This window comes from Bombina bombina, chromosome 6, assembly GCF_027579735.1.
Source record: "Bombina bombina isolate aBomBom1 chromosome 6, aBomBom1.pri, whole genome shotgun sequence".
Lineage (NCBI taxonomy): Eukaryota > Metazoa > Chordata > Amphibia > Anura > Bombinatoridae > Bombina > Bombina bombina.
The window spans coordinates 164,656,229-164,676,590 of record NC_069504.1 but is presented as its reverse complement, the minus strand read 5'-3'; the positions used below and the strand labels follow the sequence as shown (position 1 = coordinate 164,676,590).

General features: G+C 40.1%; 1 protein-coding gene across 2 annotated transcripts in view; it reads right to left on the bottom strand.

Annotated features, from left to right (window-relative positions):
- WASL (WASP like actin nucleation promoting factor) overlaps positions 1-20,362 on the bottom strand; it is a 503,517-nt gene that overhangs the window by 79,472 nt on the left and 403,683 nt on the right. For both annotated transcript variants that reach the window (XM_053716658.1, XM_053716659.1), the window contains one exon: positions 11,004-11,533. In XM_053716658.1, coding sequence (XP_053572633.1) covers positions 11,004-11,533 — 530 coding nt within the window. The remainder of the gene's footprint in view (positions 1-11,003; positions 11,534-20,362) is intronic.

Genomic DNA, 20,362 nt, shown 5'->3' with positions numbered 1-20,362 from the left:
CCCTCTGACATTCACTGCACTCTGAGAGGAAAACCGGGCTCCAGCCTGCTGCGAAGCGCATATCAACGTAGAATCTAGCACAAACTTACTTCACCACCTCCATGGGAGGCAAAGTTTGTAAAACTGAATTGTGGGTGTGGTGAGGGGTGTATTTATAGGCATTTTAAGGTTTGGGAAACTTTGCCCCTCCTGGTAGGAATGTATATCCCATACGTCACTAGCTCATGGACTCTTGCTAATTACATGAAAGAAATGGTCCGGCTCTTAAAGAGACATGAAACCCAAAATTTGTCTTTCATGATTTAGGTAGCACATACAATTTTAAACAACTTTTCAATTTACTTCTATTATCAAATTTGCTTTATTCCCTTGGTATCATTTGTTGAAAGAGCAGCAATGCACTACTAGTTTCTAACTGAACACATGGGTGAGCCAATGATAATCGGTATAAACATAAGTAGCCACCAATCAGCAGCTAGAACCTATTTGCTGAACCTGAGCTTTCCTACATAAACCTTTCAGCAAACAAGAACAAGAGAAGAAAGCAAATTAAATAATAGAAGTAAATTGGAAAGTTGTTTAAAATTGTATGTTCTACCTAAACCATGAAAGAAAAAGTTTGGATTTCATGTCCCTTTAAGCTTAGGTTCCTACTTTTTCAAATACAGCTAGCAAAAGAAAAAAGAAAAATTGATAATAGGAGTAAATTAGAAAGTAGCTTAAAATAGCATGCACTATCTGAATCATGAAATAAAAAAATTGGGTTTCATATTCCTTTAAACAATTTATCCCTTTCAACAGTAAAAACGTAATATCTTTTACACTACTCATGTAAACTTTTACATCAGAATGCTACCATAGATGACATATCTCTGAAAATGTCAGGTTCATATCTCGTCCCCTACCAGAGACAATCAACACAAAAAATAGTGGAAATGTTAAAATTGCACACTTTCCCCCCCTTAAGAAAAATTAAGAGAAGTCTCAAACCTGAAACGTTCTGCATGCACACTATACTTACCTAGGTACCCCCTCATTTTTTTTTTTAGAATGGAGACCCTAAAAGTAAAACTCTCAGAGATCTTACTCATAACATTAGGACTTAAGTCTATGGAACAAGAATGTTCAAAATGTTTATATATGTACATATAACTCGTAATGTGCTCTAGACATCAGTTTTTATTCCAAGGAGTTAGGACTAACCTGAGCGGAGATATTGAGTTTTCCGTTAACATCTGTATAACCAAAACTCGTTGCTCATCATAACACAAAGATGGCTTTTATGGTTAAACCAAGTAAAATAAAATTTTAAAAAACTAATAGTTTTGCAATACAAATAGAGGTAATCAACCTAAAGAAAATTAAGAAAATTAAAAATGGTCAAACAACTTATGCTGGATCACTTGAAATGGATTGACCCAGAGGGGTTTCTCACCTGGTAAGTATTACCCAGGGAGGAGCCAAGATATGTTGATTTTACAGAGGTAACTTTATTATTATGAATGCACACTCCACACTAAAGGGCCAGACCTCTCAACTGGACCAATTCTGTGAAGTGTTTGTTATTGCTATGACAATCACATGGCAGCTTTACAGACCAATCATGTGAAGAAAAAATAAAAATTCACCTGGTAGACTGCTAGTCATAACCTGCTATCTGAAAGGTTATACATTCTTTCATAAAAGGGATTTTATTACAAGACCAGAGACTCCTATTTTTGCATATTCTTTCATTACTACTCAAATGCAGCCTTTTAAAGAACAATAACGATATAACATAGATAAAACATAACATAAGAAGCTAAAAGAAGCTTATTATAATGACAAGAAAAAACAGCCAATCAGAGCAGAGAATAGACTATAAACTGAGTATACTGCTGTCAATCCTCCTCTTTCTTTTGCTGCTCAAACTTCAGATAAGTTGTGAAATAATTGTATTGATAATTCAGCCTAATCTTATGTTTTGTTTGATACATTTTTACTTAGTTGCCTTTAGTTCAGTTTATTAAATATTTTTCGTTTTTATCGTTATTTGTTTATGCAAACTTTCTTTTGTTTCATATTTCGTATTATTTTATTTAGCTGTGTAATTTCCGTTTTTCCTTTTCCGTTTTTTATACTCCTTTCGTTTCTTATATTCAATTTGTTTGCATTTTGTTTCTTTCAACCCTTTGACTGTTTTTTCTTACCTCCGTTCTGCTTGTCTCCTCTCCCTCCCTGCAACATACGCTGCTAACCCGTCGCCATCTTGTGGGCCGGCCTCCTTCCTTCCGGCCCTCTCACGCTGACGTATTACCTATTTACCTCAGTCAGCCTGACAGCCTCCATCTTACCGAGTATCGTAACATTGTTGCTTCTTGTTATGCTCGGTGTATTTAGTTGTTTCTTGGCTCCTCAACTTTCATCCTGACCTGCATTGCCATCTACTGGTCCTCTGGGTGACTATAAGAAATCCCAGACTGCTACTATAGCACTAACTGAGGTGCTTCCACAAATGTGAGTTTACTCTGTGCATTTACATCTACCTGTTATCTGAACCAGACAACATTGGGCCATGTGGCGCTTCTGTTTTCTCTTGTTTTTAAAAAAAGTGAGGTTTAAATAATGTGAGGAAAAAAAATGAAACAAAAAAATACACCCACATTTTTTTGGCGCCAAATATGACGCCCACATTATCTGGCGCCAAGTATGACGCCACATCCTCTGACGCCAGAACCGACGCCCACATTTTTTGGCGCAAAAAAATGTCTGAATACACATGCGTCAAAAATGACGTATTAACAAAATACAACTTCCGGCGTCAACTACGGCGCCGGAAATGACAAAATTTTTGCGCCAAAAAAGTCCGCGCCAAGAATGACGCAATAAAAAAACATTTTCTGCCCCCGCGAGCCTAACAGCACACAGGGAAAATGATCAATTGAAAATTTTCAAGGTAAAGAAAAATAAATTGAATTAAAATGCATTATCCCAAATAATGAAACTGACAGTCTGAATTTTAAAGGAATACTGATTATCCTGAATCATGGCAAATATAAGTTTAAAGACATATATTTAGAACTTTACATAGTAAGTGCCCAACCATAGCTTAGAGTGTCATAATAAAATAAGACTTACTTACCCTAAGACACTCATCTACATATAGTAGATAGCCAAACCAGTACTGAAACGAGAATCAGTAGAGGTAATGGTATAAAAGAGTATATCGTCAATCTGAAAAGGGAGGTAAGAGATGAATCTCTACGACCGATAACAGAGAACCTATGAAATAGATCCCGTAGAAGGAGACCATTGAATTCAAATAGGCAATACTCTCTTCACATCCCTCTGACATTCACTGCACTCTGAGAGGAAAACCGGGCTCCAGCCTGCTGCGAAGCGCATATCAACGTAGAATCTAGCACAAACTTACTTCACCACCTCCATGGGAGGCAAAGTTTGTAAAACTGAATTGTGGGTGTGGTGAGGGGTGTATTTATAGGCATTTTAAGGTTTGGGAAACTTTGCCCCTCCTGGTAGGAATGTATATCCCATACGTCACTAGCTCATGGACTCTTGCTAATAACATGAAAGAAATGGTCCGGCTCTTAAAGAGACATGAAACCCAAAATTTGTCTTTCATGATTTAGGTAGCACATACAATTTTAAACAACTTTTCAATTTACTTCTATTATCAAATTTGCTTTATTCCCTTGGTATCATTTGTTGAAAGAGCAGCAATGCACTACTAGTTTCTAACTGAACACATGGGTGAGCCAATGATAATCGGTATAAACATAAGTAGCCACCAATCAGCAGCTAGAACCTATTTGCTGAACCTGAGCTTTCCTACATAAACCTTTCAGCAAACAAGAACAAGAGAAGAAAGCAAATTAAATAATAGAAGTAAATTGGAAAGTTGTTTAAAATTGTATGTTCTACCTAAACCATGAAAGAAAAAGTTTGGATTTCATGTCCCTTTAAGCTTAGGTTCCTACTTTTTCAAATACAGCTAGCAAAAGAAAAAAGAAAAATTGATAATAGGAGTAAATTAGAAAGTAGCTTAAAATAGCATGCACTATCTGAATCATGAAATAAAAAAATTGGGTTTCATATTCCTTTAAACAATTTATCCCTTTCAACAGTAAAAACGTAATATCTTTTACACTACTCATGTAAACTTTTACATCAGAATGCTACCATAGATGACATATCTCTGAAAATGTCAGGTTCATATCTCGTCCCCTACCAGAGACAATCAACACAAAAAATAGTGGAAATGTTAAAATTGCACACTTTCCCCCCCTTAAGAAAAATTAAGAGAAGTCTCAAACCTGAAACGTTCTGCATGCACACTATACTTACCTAGGTACCCCCTCATTTTTTTTTTTAGAATGGAGACCCTAAAAGTAAAACTCTCAGAGATCTTACTCATAACATTAGGACTTAAGTCTATGGAACAAGAATGTTCAAAATGTTTATATATGTACATATAACTCGTAATGTGCTCTAGACATCAGTTTTTATTCCAAGGAGTTAGGACTAACCTGAGCGGAGATATTGAGTTTTCCGTTAACATCTGTATAACCAAAACTCGTTGCTCATCATAACACAAAGATGGCTTTTATGGTTAAACCAAGTAAAATAAAATTTTAAAAAACTAATAGTTTTGCAATACAAATAGAGGTAATCAACCTAAAGAAAATTAAGAAAATTAAAAATGGTCAAACAACTTATGCTGGATCACTTGAAATGGATTGACCCAGAGGGGTTTCTCACCTGGTAAGTATTACCCAGGGAGGAGCCAAGATATGTTGATTTTACAGAGGTTACTTTATTATTATGAATGCACACTCCACACTAAAGGGCCAGACCTCTCAACTGGACCAATTCTGTGAAGTGTTTGTTATTGCTATGACAATCACATGGCAGCTTTACAGACCAATCATGTGAAGAAAAAATAAAAATTCACCTGGTAGACTGCTAGTCATAACCTGCTATCTGAAAGGTTATACATTCTTTCATAAAAGGGATTTTATTACAAGACCAGAGACTCCTATTTTTGCATATTCTTTCATTACTACTCAAATGCAGCCTTTTAAAGAACAATAACGATATAACATAGATAAAACATAACATAAGAAGCTAAAAGAAGCTTATTATAATGACAAGAAAAAACAGCCAATCAGAGCAGAGAATAGACTATAAACTGAGTATACTGCTGTCAATCCTCCTCTTTCTTTTGCTGCTCAAACTTCAGATAAGTTGTGAAATAATTGTATTGACAATTCAGCCTAATCTTATGTTTTGTTTGATACATTTTTACTTAGTTGCCTTTAGTTCAGTTTATTAAATATTTTTCGTTTTTATCGTTATTTGTTTATGCAAACTTTCTTTTGTTTCATATTTCGTATTATTTTATTTAGCTGTGTAATTTCCGTTTTTCCTTTTCCGTTTTTTATACTCCTTTCGTTTCTTATATTCAATTTGTTTGCATTTTGTTTCTTTCAACCCTTTGACTGTTTTTTCTTACCTCCGTTCTGCTTGTCTCCTCTCCCTCCCTGCAACATACGCTGCTAACCCGTCGCCATCTTGTGGGCCGGCCTCCTTCCTTCCGGCCCTCTCACGCTGACGTATTACCTATTTACCTCAGTCAGCCTGACAGCCTCCATCTTACCGAGTATCGTAACATTGTTGCTTCTTGTTATGCTCGGTGTATTTAGTTGTTTCTTGGCTCCTCAACTTTCATCCTGACCTGCATTGCCATCTACTGGTTATATATATATATATATATATATATACACACAACATATAAGTTTGGAAGAATATTAAGTTATTTAACGTTTTTTGCCTCATAATTGTTTATGTGACAGAATTAAGACTATTTAACTTTTACAAAAATGTTTTTCTGTATTTAATTTTAACTTATAAGGGAGTTTATATTTATTATTATATTATATTTTATATTATATTATTTATATTGTATATATTTTGTTAGACATTTTTAAATATAATGTCTGAGAATCAAACAGGTACTTCTCCCTTAACTGTGCAAACAGTTGAATCTATGATAGATTCTTCAAAGAATAACCTGTTTAATAAAATGTCCTCATTGATGGGTTTTTCCTTTTTAAAGATATATTTTTCTCTTTTACACCCATCTATTGCCTGTAAAGCTGTAAGAAGGACCCTGCACCCCAAGGGTACTCAAATGGGGGATACCAATGTATGTCAAAAAACAAAATTTAATTCTAAATATAATGAGAAAAATCCATCTTCAGATTCTGATATCTCAGATGAAGATGACTATACTGATATCAATTCTGATAATTTTAATGAATCTGATAATTCTGATGGCTCTCCAGCAGCTAAAAAACAGAAAAAGAAATCTAAAAAATTTAATGATTACATTGAGGACGATGAAGATTTTATTGACTGTTTGGGCAATCCTAGATTCAAACCAGACGAACTACACCATCCCCGCTCTGCCGAATGGTGTCCCCCCATTGAATTAGCCAAATTCATTGATTACCAACTTCGTAAACCCCTGAAAAAACAAGCCCGCAATAAAATGAAAGCAGAGTGCCCTCGTCCCCTTTTACCAAAAAATGCTTCAATTACACCTGAGGTCGATCACAAAATTCTAAAATTTATCGGCACTCCAGGTTATAAATTAAAGAAAGGAGTAGACAGATTTTGTAAAAACTGTCAGGACAAACTATTAGATACTGTCGGCCCCCTGACCAAGTTGTTTGAACTGTCTGAACAAGGTGTAGAAGAAAACTCCCCTCTAGACCCTTATATAGTCAGAGAATGGGTCCAAAGACTGCTTTGTTTTGTTGGAAATACCAACTGCGCCATGTCCTGCGAAAGACGGCGTAACATCTTGAGAAAAATTGATCCAAAAATGTCAGATTTCTCCTCTAATAATATCGCTTCTGCTAATAATGGTCTCTTGTTTGGAGATTCATATTTAAAAGACTTAAATCAATATGTAAATACCTTCTCCAATTTAAATAAAGTCAAAACGTCAGTAAATAATTTTTTTTATCCTAACCAGAGTTTTTCTGACAGGGCCGGGAGAGGCAGAGGCTGCTTTCCCAGCCGCCAATCTTATTTATCCAGGTCTCACTATTTCCCCCATCATTCCCAATTTCATTCCCAATTCCAAACACAATACCAAAGAAATTATCCAGAACCATCTACCTCTTCCTTCTTCCCGTCGAGAGGACGCCCCTGGACTCAAAGAGGTTTTAGGAGCAGAGCCAGAGCTAGACAAGCTCCAGGTAAATTTATTATTTCCTCCCCCTGTTTCTTTTTTCCCAGAAAAAAATGGTGGCAGACTCGCCCTGTTTGCCCAAAATTGGGCTGCAATTACTTCAGATACTTGGGTCTTACAGGCAGTGTCAGGTATTCTCATAGAATTCATATCCCTTCCAATTCAAATCAGTCTTCCTCATCCCATTCATTTTTCTCAAGAAGACACCCTTTTGGTCAAGAGAGAAATTTCAACTATTTTTTCCAAAAAGGCAATTCTTCCTGTTTTTCAACCCCAAAATATTTACTTAAGCAACTTATTTTTAGTAAAAAAGAAAAACAACCAGTTCAGATCAGTTATAAACCTAAAATCATTAAATGCTTATGTTGTATACCATCATTTCAAAATGGAAGGAATACACTTATTAAGAGAATGTTTAAGAGAAAACGATTGGTTAGTTCGTCTGGATCTTACAGACGCCTATCTAACCGTTCCAATTGCTCAAGAACATTGGAAATATTTGACATTCCGTTGGGAAGACCAATTTTGGAACTTCACTTGTCTTCCTTTCGGTTTGTCTTCCGCCCCTTGGATTTTCACCAAGCTACTCAAACCTGTAGTGGCTTGGTTGAGACTTGAGGTGTTCGTTTGATAATTTATTTAGACGACATTTTGATAATGGACCAAGACTTTCTCTCTCTTCAGAGTCATCTTATTTCTACAATTTCCTTACTAGAATCTTTAGGCTTTATTGTGAATAAACAGAAATCGGTTCTTTACCCTACAAGATCTTTAATTTTCTTAGGTTTTCAAATCAATACAGTTCTATCCACTTTGAGTCTTCCTCCAGACAAGGTGAAGAACATCAAGAAAGAAATTTCCAAAACTTTATCTAAAGATTCAGTCCCTATCAGAACTATAGCCAGAATAGTAGGTTTACTATCATCCTCTATTCAGGCTATCTTCCCTGCTCCTCTACATTATCGAATAGAACTTCAGAGATTAAAAATTCTACATTTGAGAAAAGGTTTTTCTTATTCTCATTTGATTCCTTTGTCTTCAGAAGCCAAAGAAGAACTTTCTTGGTGGCTTTCTCATTTGGAAGCCTGGAATGGGAGAGACATTTTTGGCAGGACTTCCGATTTTGTTATAGAATCCGATGCCAGTCGTTCAGGCTGGGGAGCGCATTGTGGTCCTTCCATCACAGGTGGCAAATGGACATTGGAGGAGAAACGTTTCCATATCAATTGTTTAGAATTATTGGCTGGCTCGTTTGCAGTCAAAAGTTTTGCCAAATTTTCTTCTCCAATTTCTATTCTCCTGCGTATGGACAATATTTCGGCGGTGCAATATCTCAATCGTTTGGGAAGCACCAAGTCGAGAGATTTGTCCAATATAACCAAAGAGATTATTCATCTTTGTTTGGACAGGAATATTTCTGTCAAAGCAGAATATATTCCAGGACAATCAAATTCAGCTGCAGACTGGGGATCTCGTCATTTGACAGATTCCAGCGACTGGAGATTGGACAGGAACATTTTTCTCTCCCTTCAATCTCTCAGAGGTCCATTTTGTTTGGACCTTTTTGCGTCCAGGACCAATTACCAGATTCGCCCATACTTCAGTTGGCGCCCAGATCCGGAGGCAGCGGCCATAGATGCATTTCTTCATCCATGGCCTCTTCAGAAAGCTTATGCTTTCCCTCCGTTTTCAATCATTCCGAGGACAATTTCAACGATTCGCAGGGACCTTCTATGCCTAACGATTGTGACCCCCTTTTGGCCAACCCAATCATGGTACCCCTCCCTTCTGGAGATGTCCATCAATCTCCCAATTCTTTTTCCTCCGCTTCCTCACCTTCTAGTCAACCCAGAGGGCGATTATCACAGCTTAGTTCTCCAAAGCTCTCTTCTCCTGATAGCATGGACAATCTCAGGGGACCCTGGTCCATCCGAGGTCGCTAGGTCCCTCATTCAGGATTCCTGGGCCACAGGTACCCGCAGATGTTATTTTGCCGCATGGTCAAAATGGTCTGGCTGGTGCCTGCGGAGAGACTTGGATCCCGTTTCTTCAGATTTAACGGAAATTATTAACTACCTGTCTCATCTTTTTAAATCAGGTCTTGCTTATAGAACCATTAATGTTCATCGTTCAGCTATTTCAGCTAGACACAATTTAATTAATCTTCCCGTCGGCAAACATCCTTTGATCTGTAGGGTGCTCAAAGCCATCAGATTAAAACGTCCTCCGGTTCCTAAACATGAATTTTTCTGGGATGTAAATTTAATTTTCTCCCTTTTTAAATCTTGGCCTGATAATGGTTCTCTATCTCTAAAACAACTTTCTGCTAAACTTGCTACTCTTCTCGGTTTAATTTCTTTCAGACAAGTATCTGATGTGAAAGCTTTAGATTGGAATTCTAAACGTTTCTCTCCTGAAGGAGTTACCTTTTTTCTTTCTCGCAGAACTAAAACTCTTTCTACCTCTATTTTCTATCCTTATCTTCCTTCCGAACCTTCTCTCTGTGTGGTTGAATGTTTAAAATCTTATGAGTCTAGAACTTTGATTTTTAGGAAATCTACTTATAATCAACTTCTAATTTCTTTTGTTCCCCCTTACGCTCCTATCACTTCTACTTCTATTGCTAGGTGGGTTAAATGGGTCATGAAAGAAGCTGGTATTAATATTTCTTTCACAGCTCATTCCATTAGAGGTACTGCTGCCTCAAAAGCCTTTTTAAAAGCTGCCCCTCTCCAACAAATTTTGAATGCGGCAGATTGGTCTTTTGACTCCATTTTCAAACAATTTTATTTCAGACCCATTCAACATGCCTCTCAATTTATTTTCTTAATATGCTTTAAACTTGCAAAAATAGGAGTCTCTGGTCTTGTAATAAAATTCCGATTATCATAATTTTTTGAAGGTATAATCTAGATTTTATTAAAGACACAGAGACGAGTATTTTCCCTCCTCAAAAAATGTGATTTTTTCCCTCCTTGTTTTTTATTATGGTATATTATTAATATTTTTTGTCTTTAACAGTTTCCATATAAATCCAATCCGTTTCTATCTTCTGGATTCATTCCTTCAACTCATGAGTTCCATCATCCGTCAATTGAATCCTGGATATCTGGTCTGACTTCAATCAAACTCAACATGTCCTGGAATATCTTCTATCAGTTCTGCAGGAAGTTGGCCTTCGTTATCCTTTGCTGTTTTGGACTTTTTGGACTTGTCATGGTGCTTAATATTTTGTTCCTTTTGAGCATCAATTAAGAAAGAGGAGGATTGACAGCAGTATACTCAGTTTATAGTCTATTCTCTGCTCTGATTGGCTGTTTTTTCTTGTCATTATAATAAGCTTCTTTTAGCTTCTTATGTTATGTTTTATCTATGTTATATCGTTATTGTTCTTAAAAGGCTGCATTTGAGTAGTAAAGAAAGAATATGCAAAAATACTCGTCTCTGTGTCTAGATTATACCTTCAAAAAATTAGGATAATCAGAATTTTTTTGCTCGTGGTATATGCTGTCTTAATGGAACTGTGTCTCCTGTGGCAACGCTAACTGATCATACATACAGTAAACTGGCACCTCAACATAAATAGTGGTATTCCCCTTTTACAAAATAAGGGCAAATGATTTATGGAGTAAGTAGGGTGATTGATTACTAAGAAAAATGTGGATTGGCAGGAAATAAATTATTTTGCTCTGACTAGACAACAACACAGAATAACTGAAAATTAGAAATACACATATGTACTTACGGTTTTAAGCTGTATGCCCTGTCGTATTTGGTCTAAGAGTGCATCTCGTCCAGTACCGGACACAGGTCTGTTTTCTCTGTTATTATCTACTTTTTTTAGCTGTGCTCCTCCTCTAATTTCATCAAGAAGAGCTGCCTTACTTCCAACGGGAACTGAAGATGGTTGGTCGTTATCTGATGTAAAGCTAGGAAGAGGTGGTGGGCCTGGAGGAGGTGGAGGTGGTGGTGGAGGTGGTGGAGTTGAACCAGGAACAGGAGGTGGGGGTGGTGGTGGTGGTGGGGGACTTGCAGGTGCAGGTGAAGAATGCGTTTGTGGCGGTGGAAACATTCGATAAGGGGGAGGTGGTGGTACATGGGCTCCTGGCCTAGTAGGTGGTGGGGGTGGAGGTGCAGCGAGGGGGGCTCTTGATGGAGGTAGAGGAGGTGCACCTCTGCCCCTTGCAGGTGGAGGAGGTGGTGGTGGTCCTGAAGTGTAAGGTGGTGGCACTGGTGGACCTCCTCTAGAAGGCGGAGGTGGTGGTGGTGGTGGGGCTAAAGGAAAAGGGGGAAAAAAAAGAAAAGTTTATTCAGATGAAGGCTGAATATTTATATATAGTTGACCAGTCATGCACAAACAGATTAAACAAAAACCCTGATGTTAATGAAAAAATGTTATCTGTAAACAAAACATAATTTATGCTTACCTGATAAATTTATTTCTTTTGTAAGATGTATCGAGTCCACGGATTCATCCATACTTGTGGGATATTCTCCTTCCTTACAGGAAGTGGCAAAGAGAGCACCCACAGCAGAGCTGTTTATATAGCTCCTCCCTTAGCTCCACCCCCAGTCATTCGACCGAAGGCTAGGAAGAAAAAGGAGAAACTATAGGGTGCAGTGGTGACTGAAGTTTTTTTAAATAAAAATATACTGCCTGTCTTAAATGATGTTTTCTCTTGTAAGATGTATCGAGTCCACAGATTCATCCATACTTGTGGGATACCAATACCAAAGCTTTAGGACACGGATGAAGGGAGGGACAAGACAGGTACCTTAAACGGAAGGCACCACTGCTTGTAGAACCTCTCCCCCAAAAATAGCCTCCGAAGAAGCAAAAGTATTGAATTTGTAAAATTTGGAAAAAGTATGAAGCGAAGATCAAGTCGGCACCTTACAAATCTGTTTAACAGAAGCCTCATTTTTAAAAGCCCATGTGGAAGCCACTGCTCTAGTAGAATGAGCAGTAATTCTTTCAGGAGGCTGCTGGCCAGCAGTCTCATAAGCCAAACGGATGATGCTTTTCAGCCAAAAGGAAAGAGAGGTAGCCGTAGCCTTTTGACCTCTCCGTTTACCAGAATAAACAACAAACAATGAAGATGTTTGACGGAAATCTTTAGTTGCTTGTAAGTAGAACTTTAAAGCACGAACCACATCAAGATTGTGCAACAGACGTTCCTTCTTTGATGAAGGATTAGTACACAGTGAAGGAACAACAATCTCCTGATTGATATTCCTATTAGAAACAACCTTAGGAAGTAACCCAGGTTTGGTACGCAAAACACCTTATCTGCATGGAAAACAAGGTAAGGTGAGCCACACAGTAAAGCAGATAACTCAGAAACTCTTCGAGCCGAAGAGATAGCTACTAAAAACAAAACTTTCCAAGATAGAAGCTTAATATCTATGGAATGCATAGGTTCAAACGGAACCCCTTGAAGAACTTTAAGAAATAAGTTTAGGCTCCTTGGTGGAGCAACAGGTTTAAATACAGGCTTGATCCTGACCAAGGCCTGACTAAATGCTTGAACGTCTGGGACATCTGCCAGACGTTTGTGTAAAAGAATAGACAAAGCAGATATTTGTCCTTTTAAGGAACTAGCTGATAACCCCTTCTCCAATCCTTCTTGGAGAAAAGACAATATTCTAGGAATCCTAATCTTACTCCATGAGTAACCCTTGGATTCACACCAATAAAAATATTTGCGACAAATCTTATGATAAATCTTCCTGGTGACAGGCTTTCTAGCTTGAATCAGGGTATCAATGACCGACTCAGAGAAACCACGCTTTGATAGAATCAGGTGTTCAATCTCCAAGCAGTCAGACGCAGAGAAATTAGATTTGGATGCGTGAATGGACCTTGGATTAGAAGGTCCTGCCTCATTGGCAGAGTCCACAGTGGAACCGATGACATGTCCACTAGGTCTGCATACCAAGTCCTGCATGGCCACACAGGTGCTATCAGAATCACCAAAGCTCTCTCCTGCTTGATTCTGGCAACCAGTCGTGGGAGGAGAGGAAACGGTGGAAATACATAGGCCAGATTGAAGGACCAGGGCACTGCTAGAGCATCTATCAGTACCGCCTGGGGATCCCGGGACCTGGACCCGTAACGAGGAAGTTTGGCATTCTGACGGGACGCCATCAGATCCAATTCTGGTGTGCCCCATAGCTGAGTCAGCTGGACAAATACCTCCGGATGGAGCTCCCACTCCCCCGGATGAAAAGTCTGACGACTTAGGAAATCCGCCTCCCAGTTCTCTACCCCTGGGATATGGATTGCTGAGAGATGGCAAGAGTGATCCTCCGCCCATTGGATTATTTTGGTTACCTCCATCATCGCTAGAGAACTCCATGTTCCTCCTTAATGATTGATATAAGCTACAGTCGTGATGTTGTCCGACTGAAATCGGATGAATTTGGCCGCAGCTAGCTGAGTCCACGCCTGAAGCGCATTGAATATCGCTCCCAGTTCTAGAATGTTTATCGGGAGTAGAGTTTCCTCCCGAGACCATAAGCCCTGTGCTTTCAGAGAGTTCCAGACTGCACCCCAGCCTAGCAGGCTGGCATCTGTCATTACTATGAGCCACTCCGGCCTGCGGAAACACATTCCCTGAGACAGGTGGTCCTGAGACAACTACAAGAGAAGAGAATCTCTGGTCTCCTGGTCCAGATGCAGTTGAGGAGATAAATCTGCCTAATCCCCATTCCACTGTTTGAGCATGCATAGTTGCAGTGGTCTGAGGTACAGGCGGGCAAAAGGAACTATGTCCATTGCTGCTACCATGAGTCCGATTACCTCCATACACTAAGCCACTGATGGCTGAGGAATGGAATGAAGAGCTCGGCAAGTGGTTAAGAGTTTTGATTTTCTGACCTCAGTCAGAAATATTTTCATTTCTACCGAGTCTATCAGAGTCCCTAGAAAGGAATCTCTTGTGAGAGGGGAGTGAGAACTCTTTTTTTATGTTCACCTTCCACCCGTGAGATCTCAGAAAAGCCAACACGATCTCCGTGTGAGACTTGGCTAGCTGGAAAGTCGACGCCTGAATCAACATGTTGTCTAGTTAAGGCGCCACTGCTATGCCCCGCGGTCTTAGAAACTCCAAAAGGGACCCTAGCTCCTTTGTGAAAATTCTGGGAGCCGTGGCCGACCCGAAGGGAAGGGCCACGAACTGGTAATGCCTGTCCAAATAGGCAAATCAGAGGAATTGATGATGATCTCTGTGAATAGGGATGTGTAGATACGCATCCTTTAAGTCCACGGTAGTCATATATTGACCCTCCTGGATCAACGGTAGAATAGTCTGAATAGTCTCCATCTTGAATGATGGTACTATGAGGAATTTGTTTAGAATTTTGAGATCCAAGATTGGTCTGAAAGTTCCTTCTTTTTTGGGAACCACAAACAGGTTTGAGTAAAACCCTAGCCCTTGTTCCGCCTTTGGAACTTGGCGGATTACTCCCATGGTATGTAGGTCTTCTACACAGCGTAAGAACGCCTCTCTCTTTGTCTGGTTTGCAGACAATTGAGAAATGTGAAATCTCCCCCTTGGTGGAGAGTCTTTGAAGTCCAGAAGATATCCCTGGGACACAATTTCTAAGGCCCAGGAATCTTGAACAACTCTTGCCCAAGCCTGAGCGAAGAGAGAGAGTCCCGGATCGGGGGCTACCCCTTCATGCTGTCTTAGAGGCAGCTGCAGGCTTCTTGGCCTGTTTACCCTTGTTCCAAGCCTGGTTAGGTCTCCAGACTGACTTGGATTGGGCAAAATTCCCCTCTTGCTTTGCAGCAGGGGAAGCTGAAGCGGGACCACCCTTGAAGTTCCGAAAGGAACGAAAATTATTTTGTTTGGTCCTCATTTTATTTGTTCTATCCTAGGGAGGGCATGGCCTTTCCCTCCAGTGATGTCTGAAATAATCTCTTTCAGTTCAGGCCCGAATAGGGTCTTTCCTTTGAAAGGGATGTTCAAAAGTTTAGATTTTGACGACACATCAGCAGACCAGGACTTAAGCCATAACGCCCTGCGTGCTAAAATGGCAAAAACTGAATTATTTGCCGCTAATTTAGCCAGTTGGAAAGCGGCATCTGTAATGAAAGAATTAGCCAACTTAAGGGCCTTAATTCTGTCCATAATATCCTCTAATGGAGTCTCCATCTGAAGAGCCTCTTCTAGAGCTTCGAACCAGAAAGCAGCTGCAGTAGTTACAGGAACAATGCACGCAATAGGTTGGAGAAGAAAACCTTGATGAACAAAAATTTTCTTCAGGAGACCCTCTAATTTTTTATCCATAGGATCTTTGAAAGCACAACTGTCTTTGATAGGTATAGTTGTACGCTTAGCCAGAGTAGAAATAGCTCCCTCCACCTTAGGAACTGTCTGCCACGAGTCCCGCATTGTGTCAGATATGGGAAACATTTTCTTAAAAACAGGAGGGGGAGCGAACGGGATACCTGGTCTATCCCACTCCTTAGTAACAATATTCACAATCCTCTTAGGGACTTGAATAACATCAGGGTAAACAGGAACCTCTAAGTATTTGTCCATTTTACACAATTTCTCTGGGACCACTATAGGGTCACAATCATCTAGAGTCGCTAATACCTCCCTGAGCAATAAGCGGAGGTGTTCAAGCTTAAATTTAAAGGCCGTCATATCAGAATCTGTCTGAGGGAGCGTCTTTCCTGAATCAGAAATTTCTCCCTCAGATAACAAATCCCTTACCCCTACTTCAGAACCTTGTGAGGGTATATCGGATACGGCTACTAAAGCTCAGCATTTGTTCTTAACCCAGAGCTGTCACGCTTTCCTTGCAAACCAGGCAGTTTGGATAAAACCTCTGTGAGGGTTGTATTCATAACTGTGGCCATGTCTTGTAAAGTGAATGAATTCAACGCACTAGAGGTACTAGGCGTCACTTGTGCGGGCGTTACTGGTTGTGACACTTGGGGAGAGCTAGATGTTAAACCCTCAGTTCCTTCTGTCTGAGAATCATCTATTGCAATATTTTTAAGTGCTAAAATATGCTCTTTATAATTTATAGACAAGTGCAAGTGGGACACATTCTAAGAGGGGGTTCCACAATGGCTTCTAAACACATTGAACAAGGATTTTCCTTGGTGTCAGACATGTTAAACAGGCTAGTAATGTAACAAGCAAGCTTGGAAAACACTTTAATCAAAGCAAATAACACATAGAAAAAAAAAACGGTACTGTGCCTTTAAGAGAAAAAAAGCTGCACAAACTCTGCAAAACAGTGTAAAAAAAGCAGTAAACTCAACGAAATTTTTACAGTAGCATCATAAAGATATGCAAATAAACAATTAACCCCTTAATGTAAAAACCGGATTGACAAAACGTCAAAAACCGGTAAAAAACGTTCAGCACCTTCGCCTACCTGCCCTTTAGAAATGATTTGTGGGGAAAAAACTTCTTTACAGCCCTTAAACACAGTAGGAACCTCTGCAGAAGCAGCTGGATGTCTCTGAGGAAAAGAAACTGCGCAACTGAGGCGCGAAAATAGGCCCCTCCCACCTCACTCAATGTTATGGGGCCTAAAAGAAACACAACAGAGTGTTTCTTAAACTAGCCATGTGGGTTAATAACCCTTAACCAAGCCACAATGACCCCTTAAAGTCCCTCAAAAAACGTTATATTTGCATTTTTTATAAAAAACAAAAACGTTTTTTCCTATCAGTGTCACCAGTAACTAATGAGCCCTTTATGCAAGCTTGGATTCCTACTAAGTGTCTGAATACAGCTTAACCTTCCCTCATGGGGAAATTGCCAGCCTTTTCTAAAATTATCACAGTCTGTCTAGAAAAAAAATAGACTGAACATACCTCAATGCAGTTTAGCCTGCAAACCGTTCCCCCAACTGAAGTTTTCCTATACTCTTCAGCCCTTGTGAGAACAGCAGTGGATCTTAGTTACAAAGTGCTAAGATCATCATCCTCCTTGCAGAAATCTTCATCCCTTTTCTGCCAGAAAGTAAATAGTACACACCGGTACCATTTAAAATAACAAACTTTTGCTTGAGAAAATAAAAACTAACATTTTTGTCACCACACTCACTTTACCCTTCCTAGTACTTAGAGTAGGCAAAGAGAATGACTGGGGGGTGGAGCTAAGGGAGGAGCTATATAGACAGCTCTGCTGTGGGTGCTCTCTTTGCCACTTCCTGTAAGGAAGGAGAATATCCCACAAGTTTGGATGAATCCGTGGACTCGATACATCTTACAAGAGAAAATATGAATGGTTAGCACGGCTAATGGATAAGAAGTAGAAACATCATCATAGTTTTGCTGTGGGAGGTCAGAGGGGGTTATTAGTATAATAATCAACAAAAACTATTTTTTTTTTTTTGAATATTAAAGACACAGGTACAGGTACATATAAGTAAAAGACAAAAAGAAAATTTATGCTTACCTGATAAATGTATTTCTTTTTTGACACGAGTCCACGGATCATCTTAATTACTAATGGTATATTCACCTCCTGGTCAGCAGGAGGAGGCAAAGAGCACCACAGCAGAGCTGTTAAATAACTCCTCCCTTCCCTCCCACTCCAGTCATTCGACCGAAGTTATGAAGAGAAAGGAAAAGCCAAGGTGCAGAGGTGTCTGAAGTTTATAATAATCCACAACCTGTCTAAAAACAGGGCGGGCCGTGGACTCATCGTGTCAAAAAAGAAATACATTTATCAGGTAAGCATAAATTTTATTTTTTAAGACACGATGAGTCCACGGATCATCTTTATTACTAATGGGATTCAATACCCGAGCTAGAGTACACAGATACGGGAGGGACAAGACAGGGAATCTATAATAATTATAATAATAATTTGCGATTTATATAGCGCTTTTCTCCCTGTGAGACTCAAAGCACTTTACAAATATACTGTACCAACATAAGACATAAAAGTTAGAAGTTTCTGAAGGTCAGATAAGCGGACTGAATGCCTGATGGAAGAGGTGGGTCTTCAGCTTTTTTTTAAAAGTCTGTAAGGATGGTGCCTTTCTGATTGCGCACGGTAAAGAGTTCCAGAAAGTAGGGGCAGCGTGGCAGAATGCTCTGGAGCCTGAGTTTGTCCTTATTCTTGGCACTGAGAGGAGGGATGTGTTGGCTGACCTAAGTGAACGGGATGGGATGTAGGGTATCTGGAGCTCTTTCAGGTACTGTGGGCCTTGGTTGTTTAAGGCTTTGAAGGTCAGCAGGCCAATTTTAAAATATGTTCGCCATTTAATTGGAAGCCAATGCAGGGAGTGGAGAACAGGTGTTATGTGGCAGGAGCGAGTTTGATTGGTCAATAGTCTGGCTGCTGCGTTTTGTACTGTCTGAAGGCGATGGAGTTCTTTTTTTGGGAGGCCCAAGTAAAGTGCATTGCAGTAATCTAGCCTAGAGGATACAAATGCATGGATTAATGTTGGCATATCATCCGGTGGAATTAAGTGTTGTATCCTGGCTATGTTTTTCAGATGAAAGTAGGCAGATTTTATTACGAAGGAAATCTGCTGTTTAAAAGATAGTCCAGCGTCAATCAACACTCTGAGGTTTCGTACCTTTGCTGAACTAACGAGTTCAGAGCCTCCAAGCTCCAGGCCAGTTGGGTGATCATGGGATATTTTTGATGCCCGGGGTCCCCTCACCAAGAGTAACTCTGTTTTGTCCGGGTTCACTTTGAGACAGCTAGCATTCATCCATTCTATGAGGTCTGTTAAACAACTGTTTATGCGGCATGCTGGGTCTGTAGTATCTGGAGCAAAGGAGAAGTAGAGTTGTGTCTCATCAGAGTAACCGCCAAAGCATCAATCTAAACGAAAGGCACCACTGCTTGAAGAACCTTTCTCCCAAAAGCAGCCTCAGCCGAGGCAAAAGTGTCAAATTTGTAGAAAAAGTGTGAAGAGAGTACCAAGTTGCAGCCTTGCAAATCTGTTCCACAGAAGCTTCATTCTTGAACGCCCATGAGAAAGCAACAGCCTTCGTGGCATGAGCCATGGAGGAGTAACTGATTGGAACACAGGACTGATCCTGACCAAGGCCTGACAAAAAGATTGCACATCTGGAACATCCGCCCGAAGTGTGGGAAAACAAAATAGAGAAGGTCCATATTTGACCCTTTAGGGAACTAATCGATAAGCCTTTCTCCAAACCGTGTTGGAGAAAAGACAAAATTCTAGGGATTCTGAGTGTTCAATCTCCAAGCAATCAGTTTCAGAGAAACTAAATGTGGGTGAAGGAATTAGAAGGTCCTTCCTCAACTGAGTCACCAAGACGGCAGAAATGACATGTCCACCAGATCTGCATACCAATCCTGCAAGGCCAAGCAGGAACGATGAGGATAACCGAAGCCCTCACCTGCTTGATTCGAGCAATGACTCGAGGAAAAAGATATGCTAAAGAGAAGGTCCAAGGAACCGCCAAAGCATCTAACAGTTCCGCCTGGGAATCACTGGACCTCGACCCGTATCTCGGGAGCTTGGCATTCTGTCGGGATGCCAAGAGATCCAATTCCGGCTGAACTCACCTGAGAATCAGGCAGGAGAACACCTGGAGTTCCCACTCCCCCGGATGAAAAAAGACTACCTGCTCAGGAAGTCCGCCTCACAGTATTCTCCCCTGGGATGTGGGTCGCCGACAGGCAACAAGAATGGGCCTCTGCCCACTGAATTATTTTTGGTTACCTCGATCATCGATAAGGAATTCCATCGTTCCTCCATCATGAGTGATTTAAGCCACAGAAGGTATACTGTCCGACTGGAACCAGATAAACTGGACCGAGGCTAACTGGGGCCAGGCCATAAGAGCCTTGAAGATCGCTCTCAGCTCCAGAATGTTTCTAGGTAGAACAGACTCCGACTGAGTCCAAACTCCCTGAGCCCTTTAAGGGGCCCCAGACTGCTCCCTATCTCATAAGGCTGGCATCTGTTGTCACAATCGCCCAAGATGGTCTGCGAAAGCAGGTTCCCTGGGAAAGATGATCCAGAGACCACCACTATTGAAGAGTATCCCTTGTCTCCTGCACCAGTAGTATTCGAGGAGACAAGTACGCATAATCTCCGTTCCGTTGCTTGAGCATGCTTAACCGAAGCACAGCAAACAGT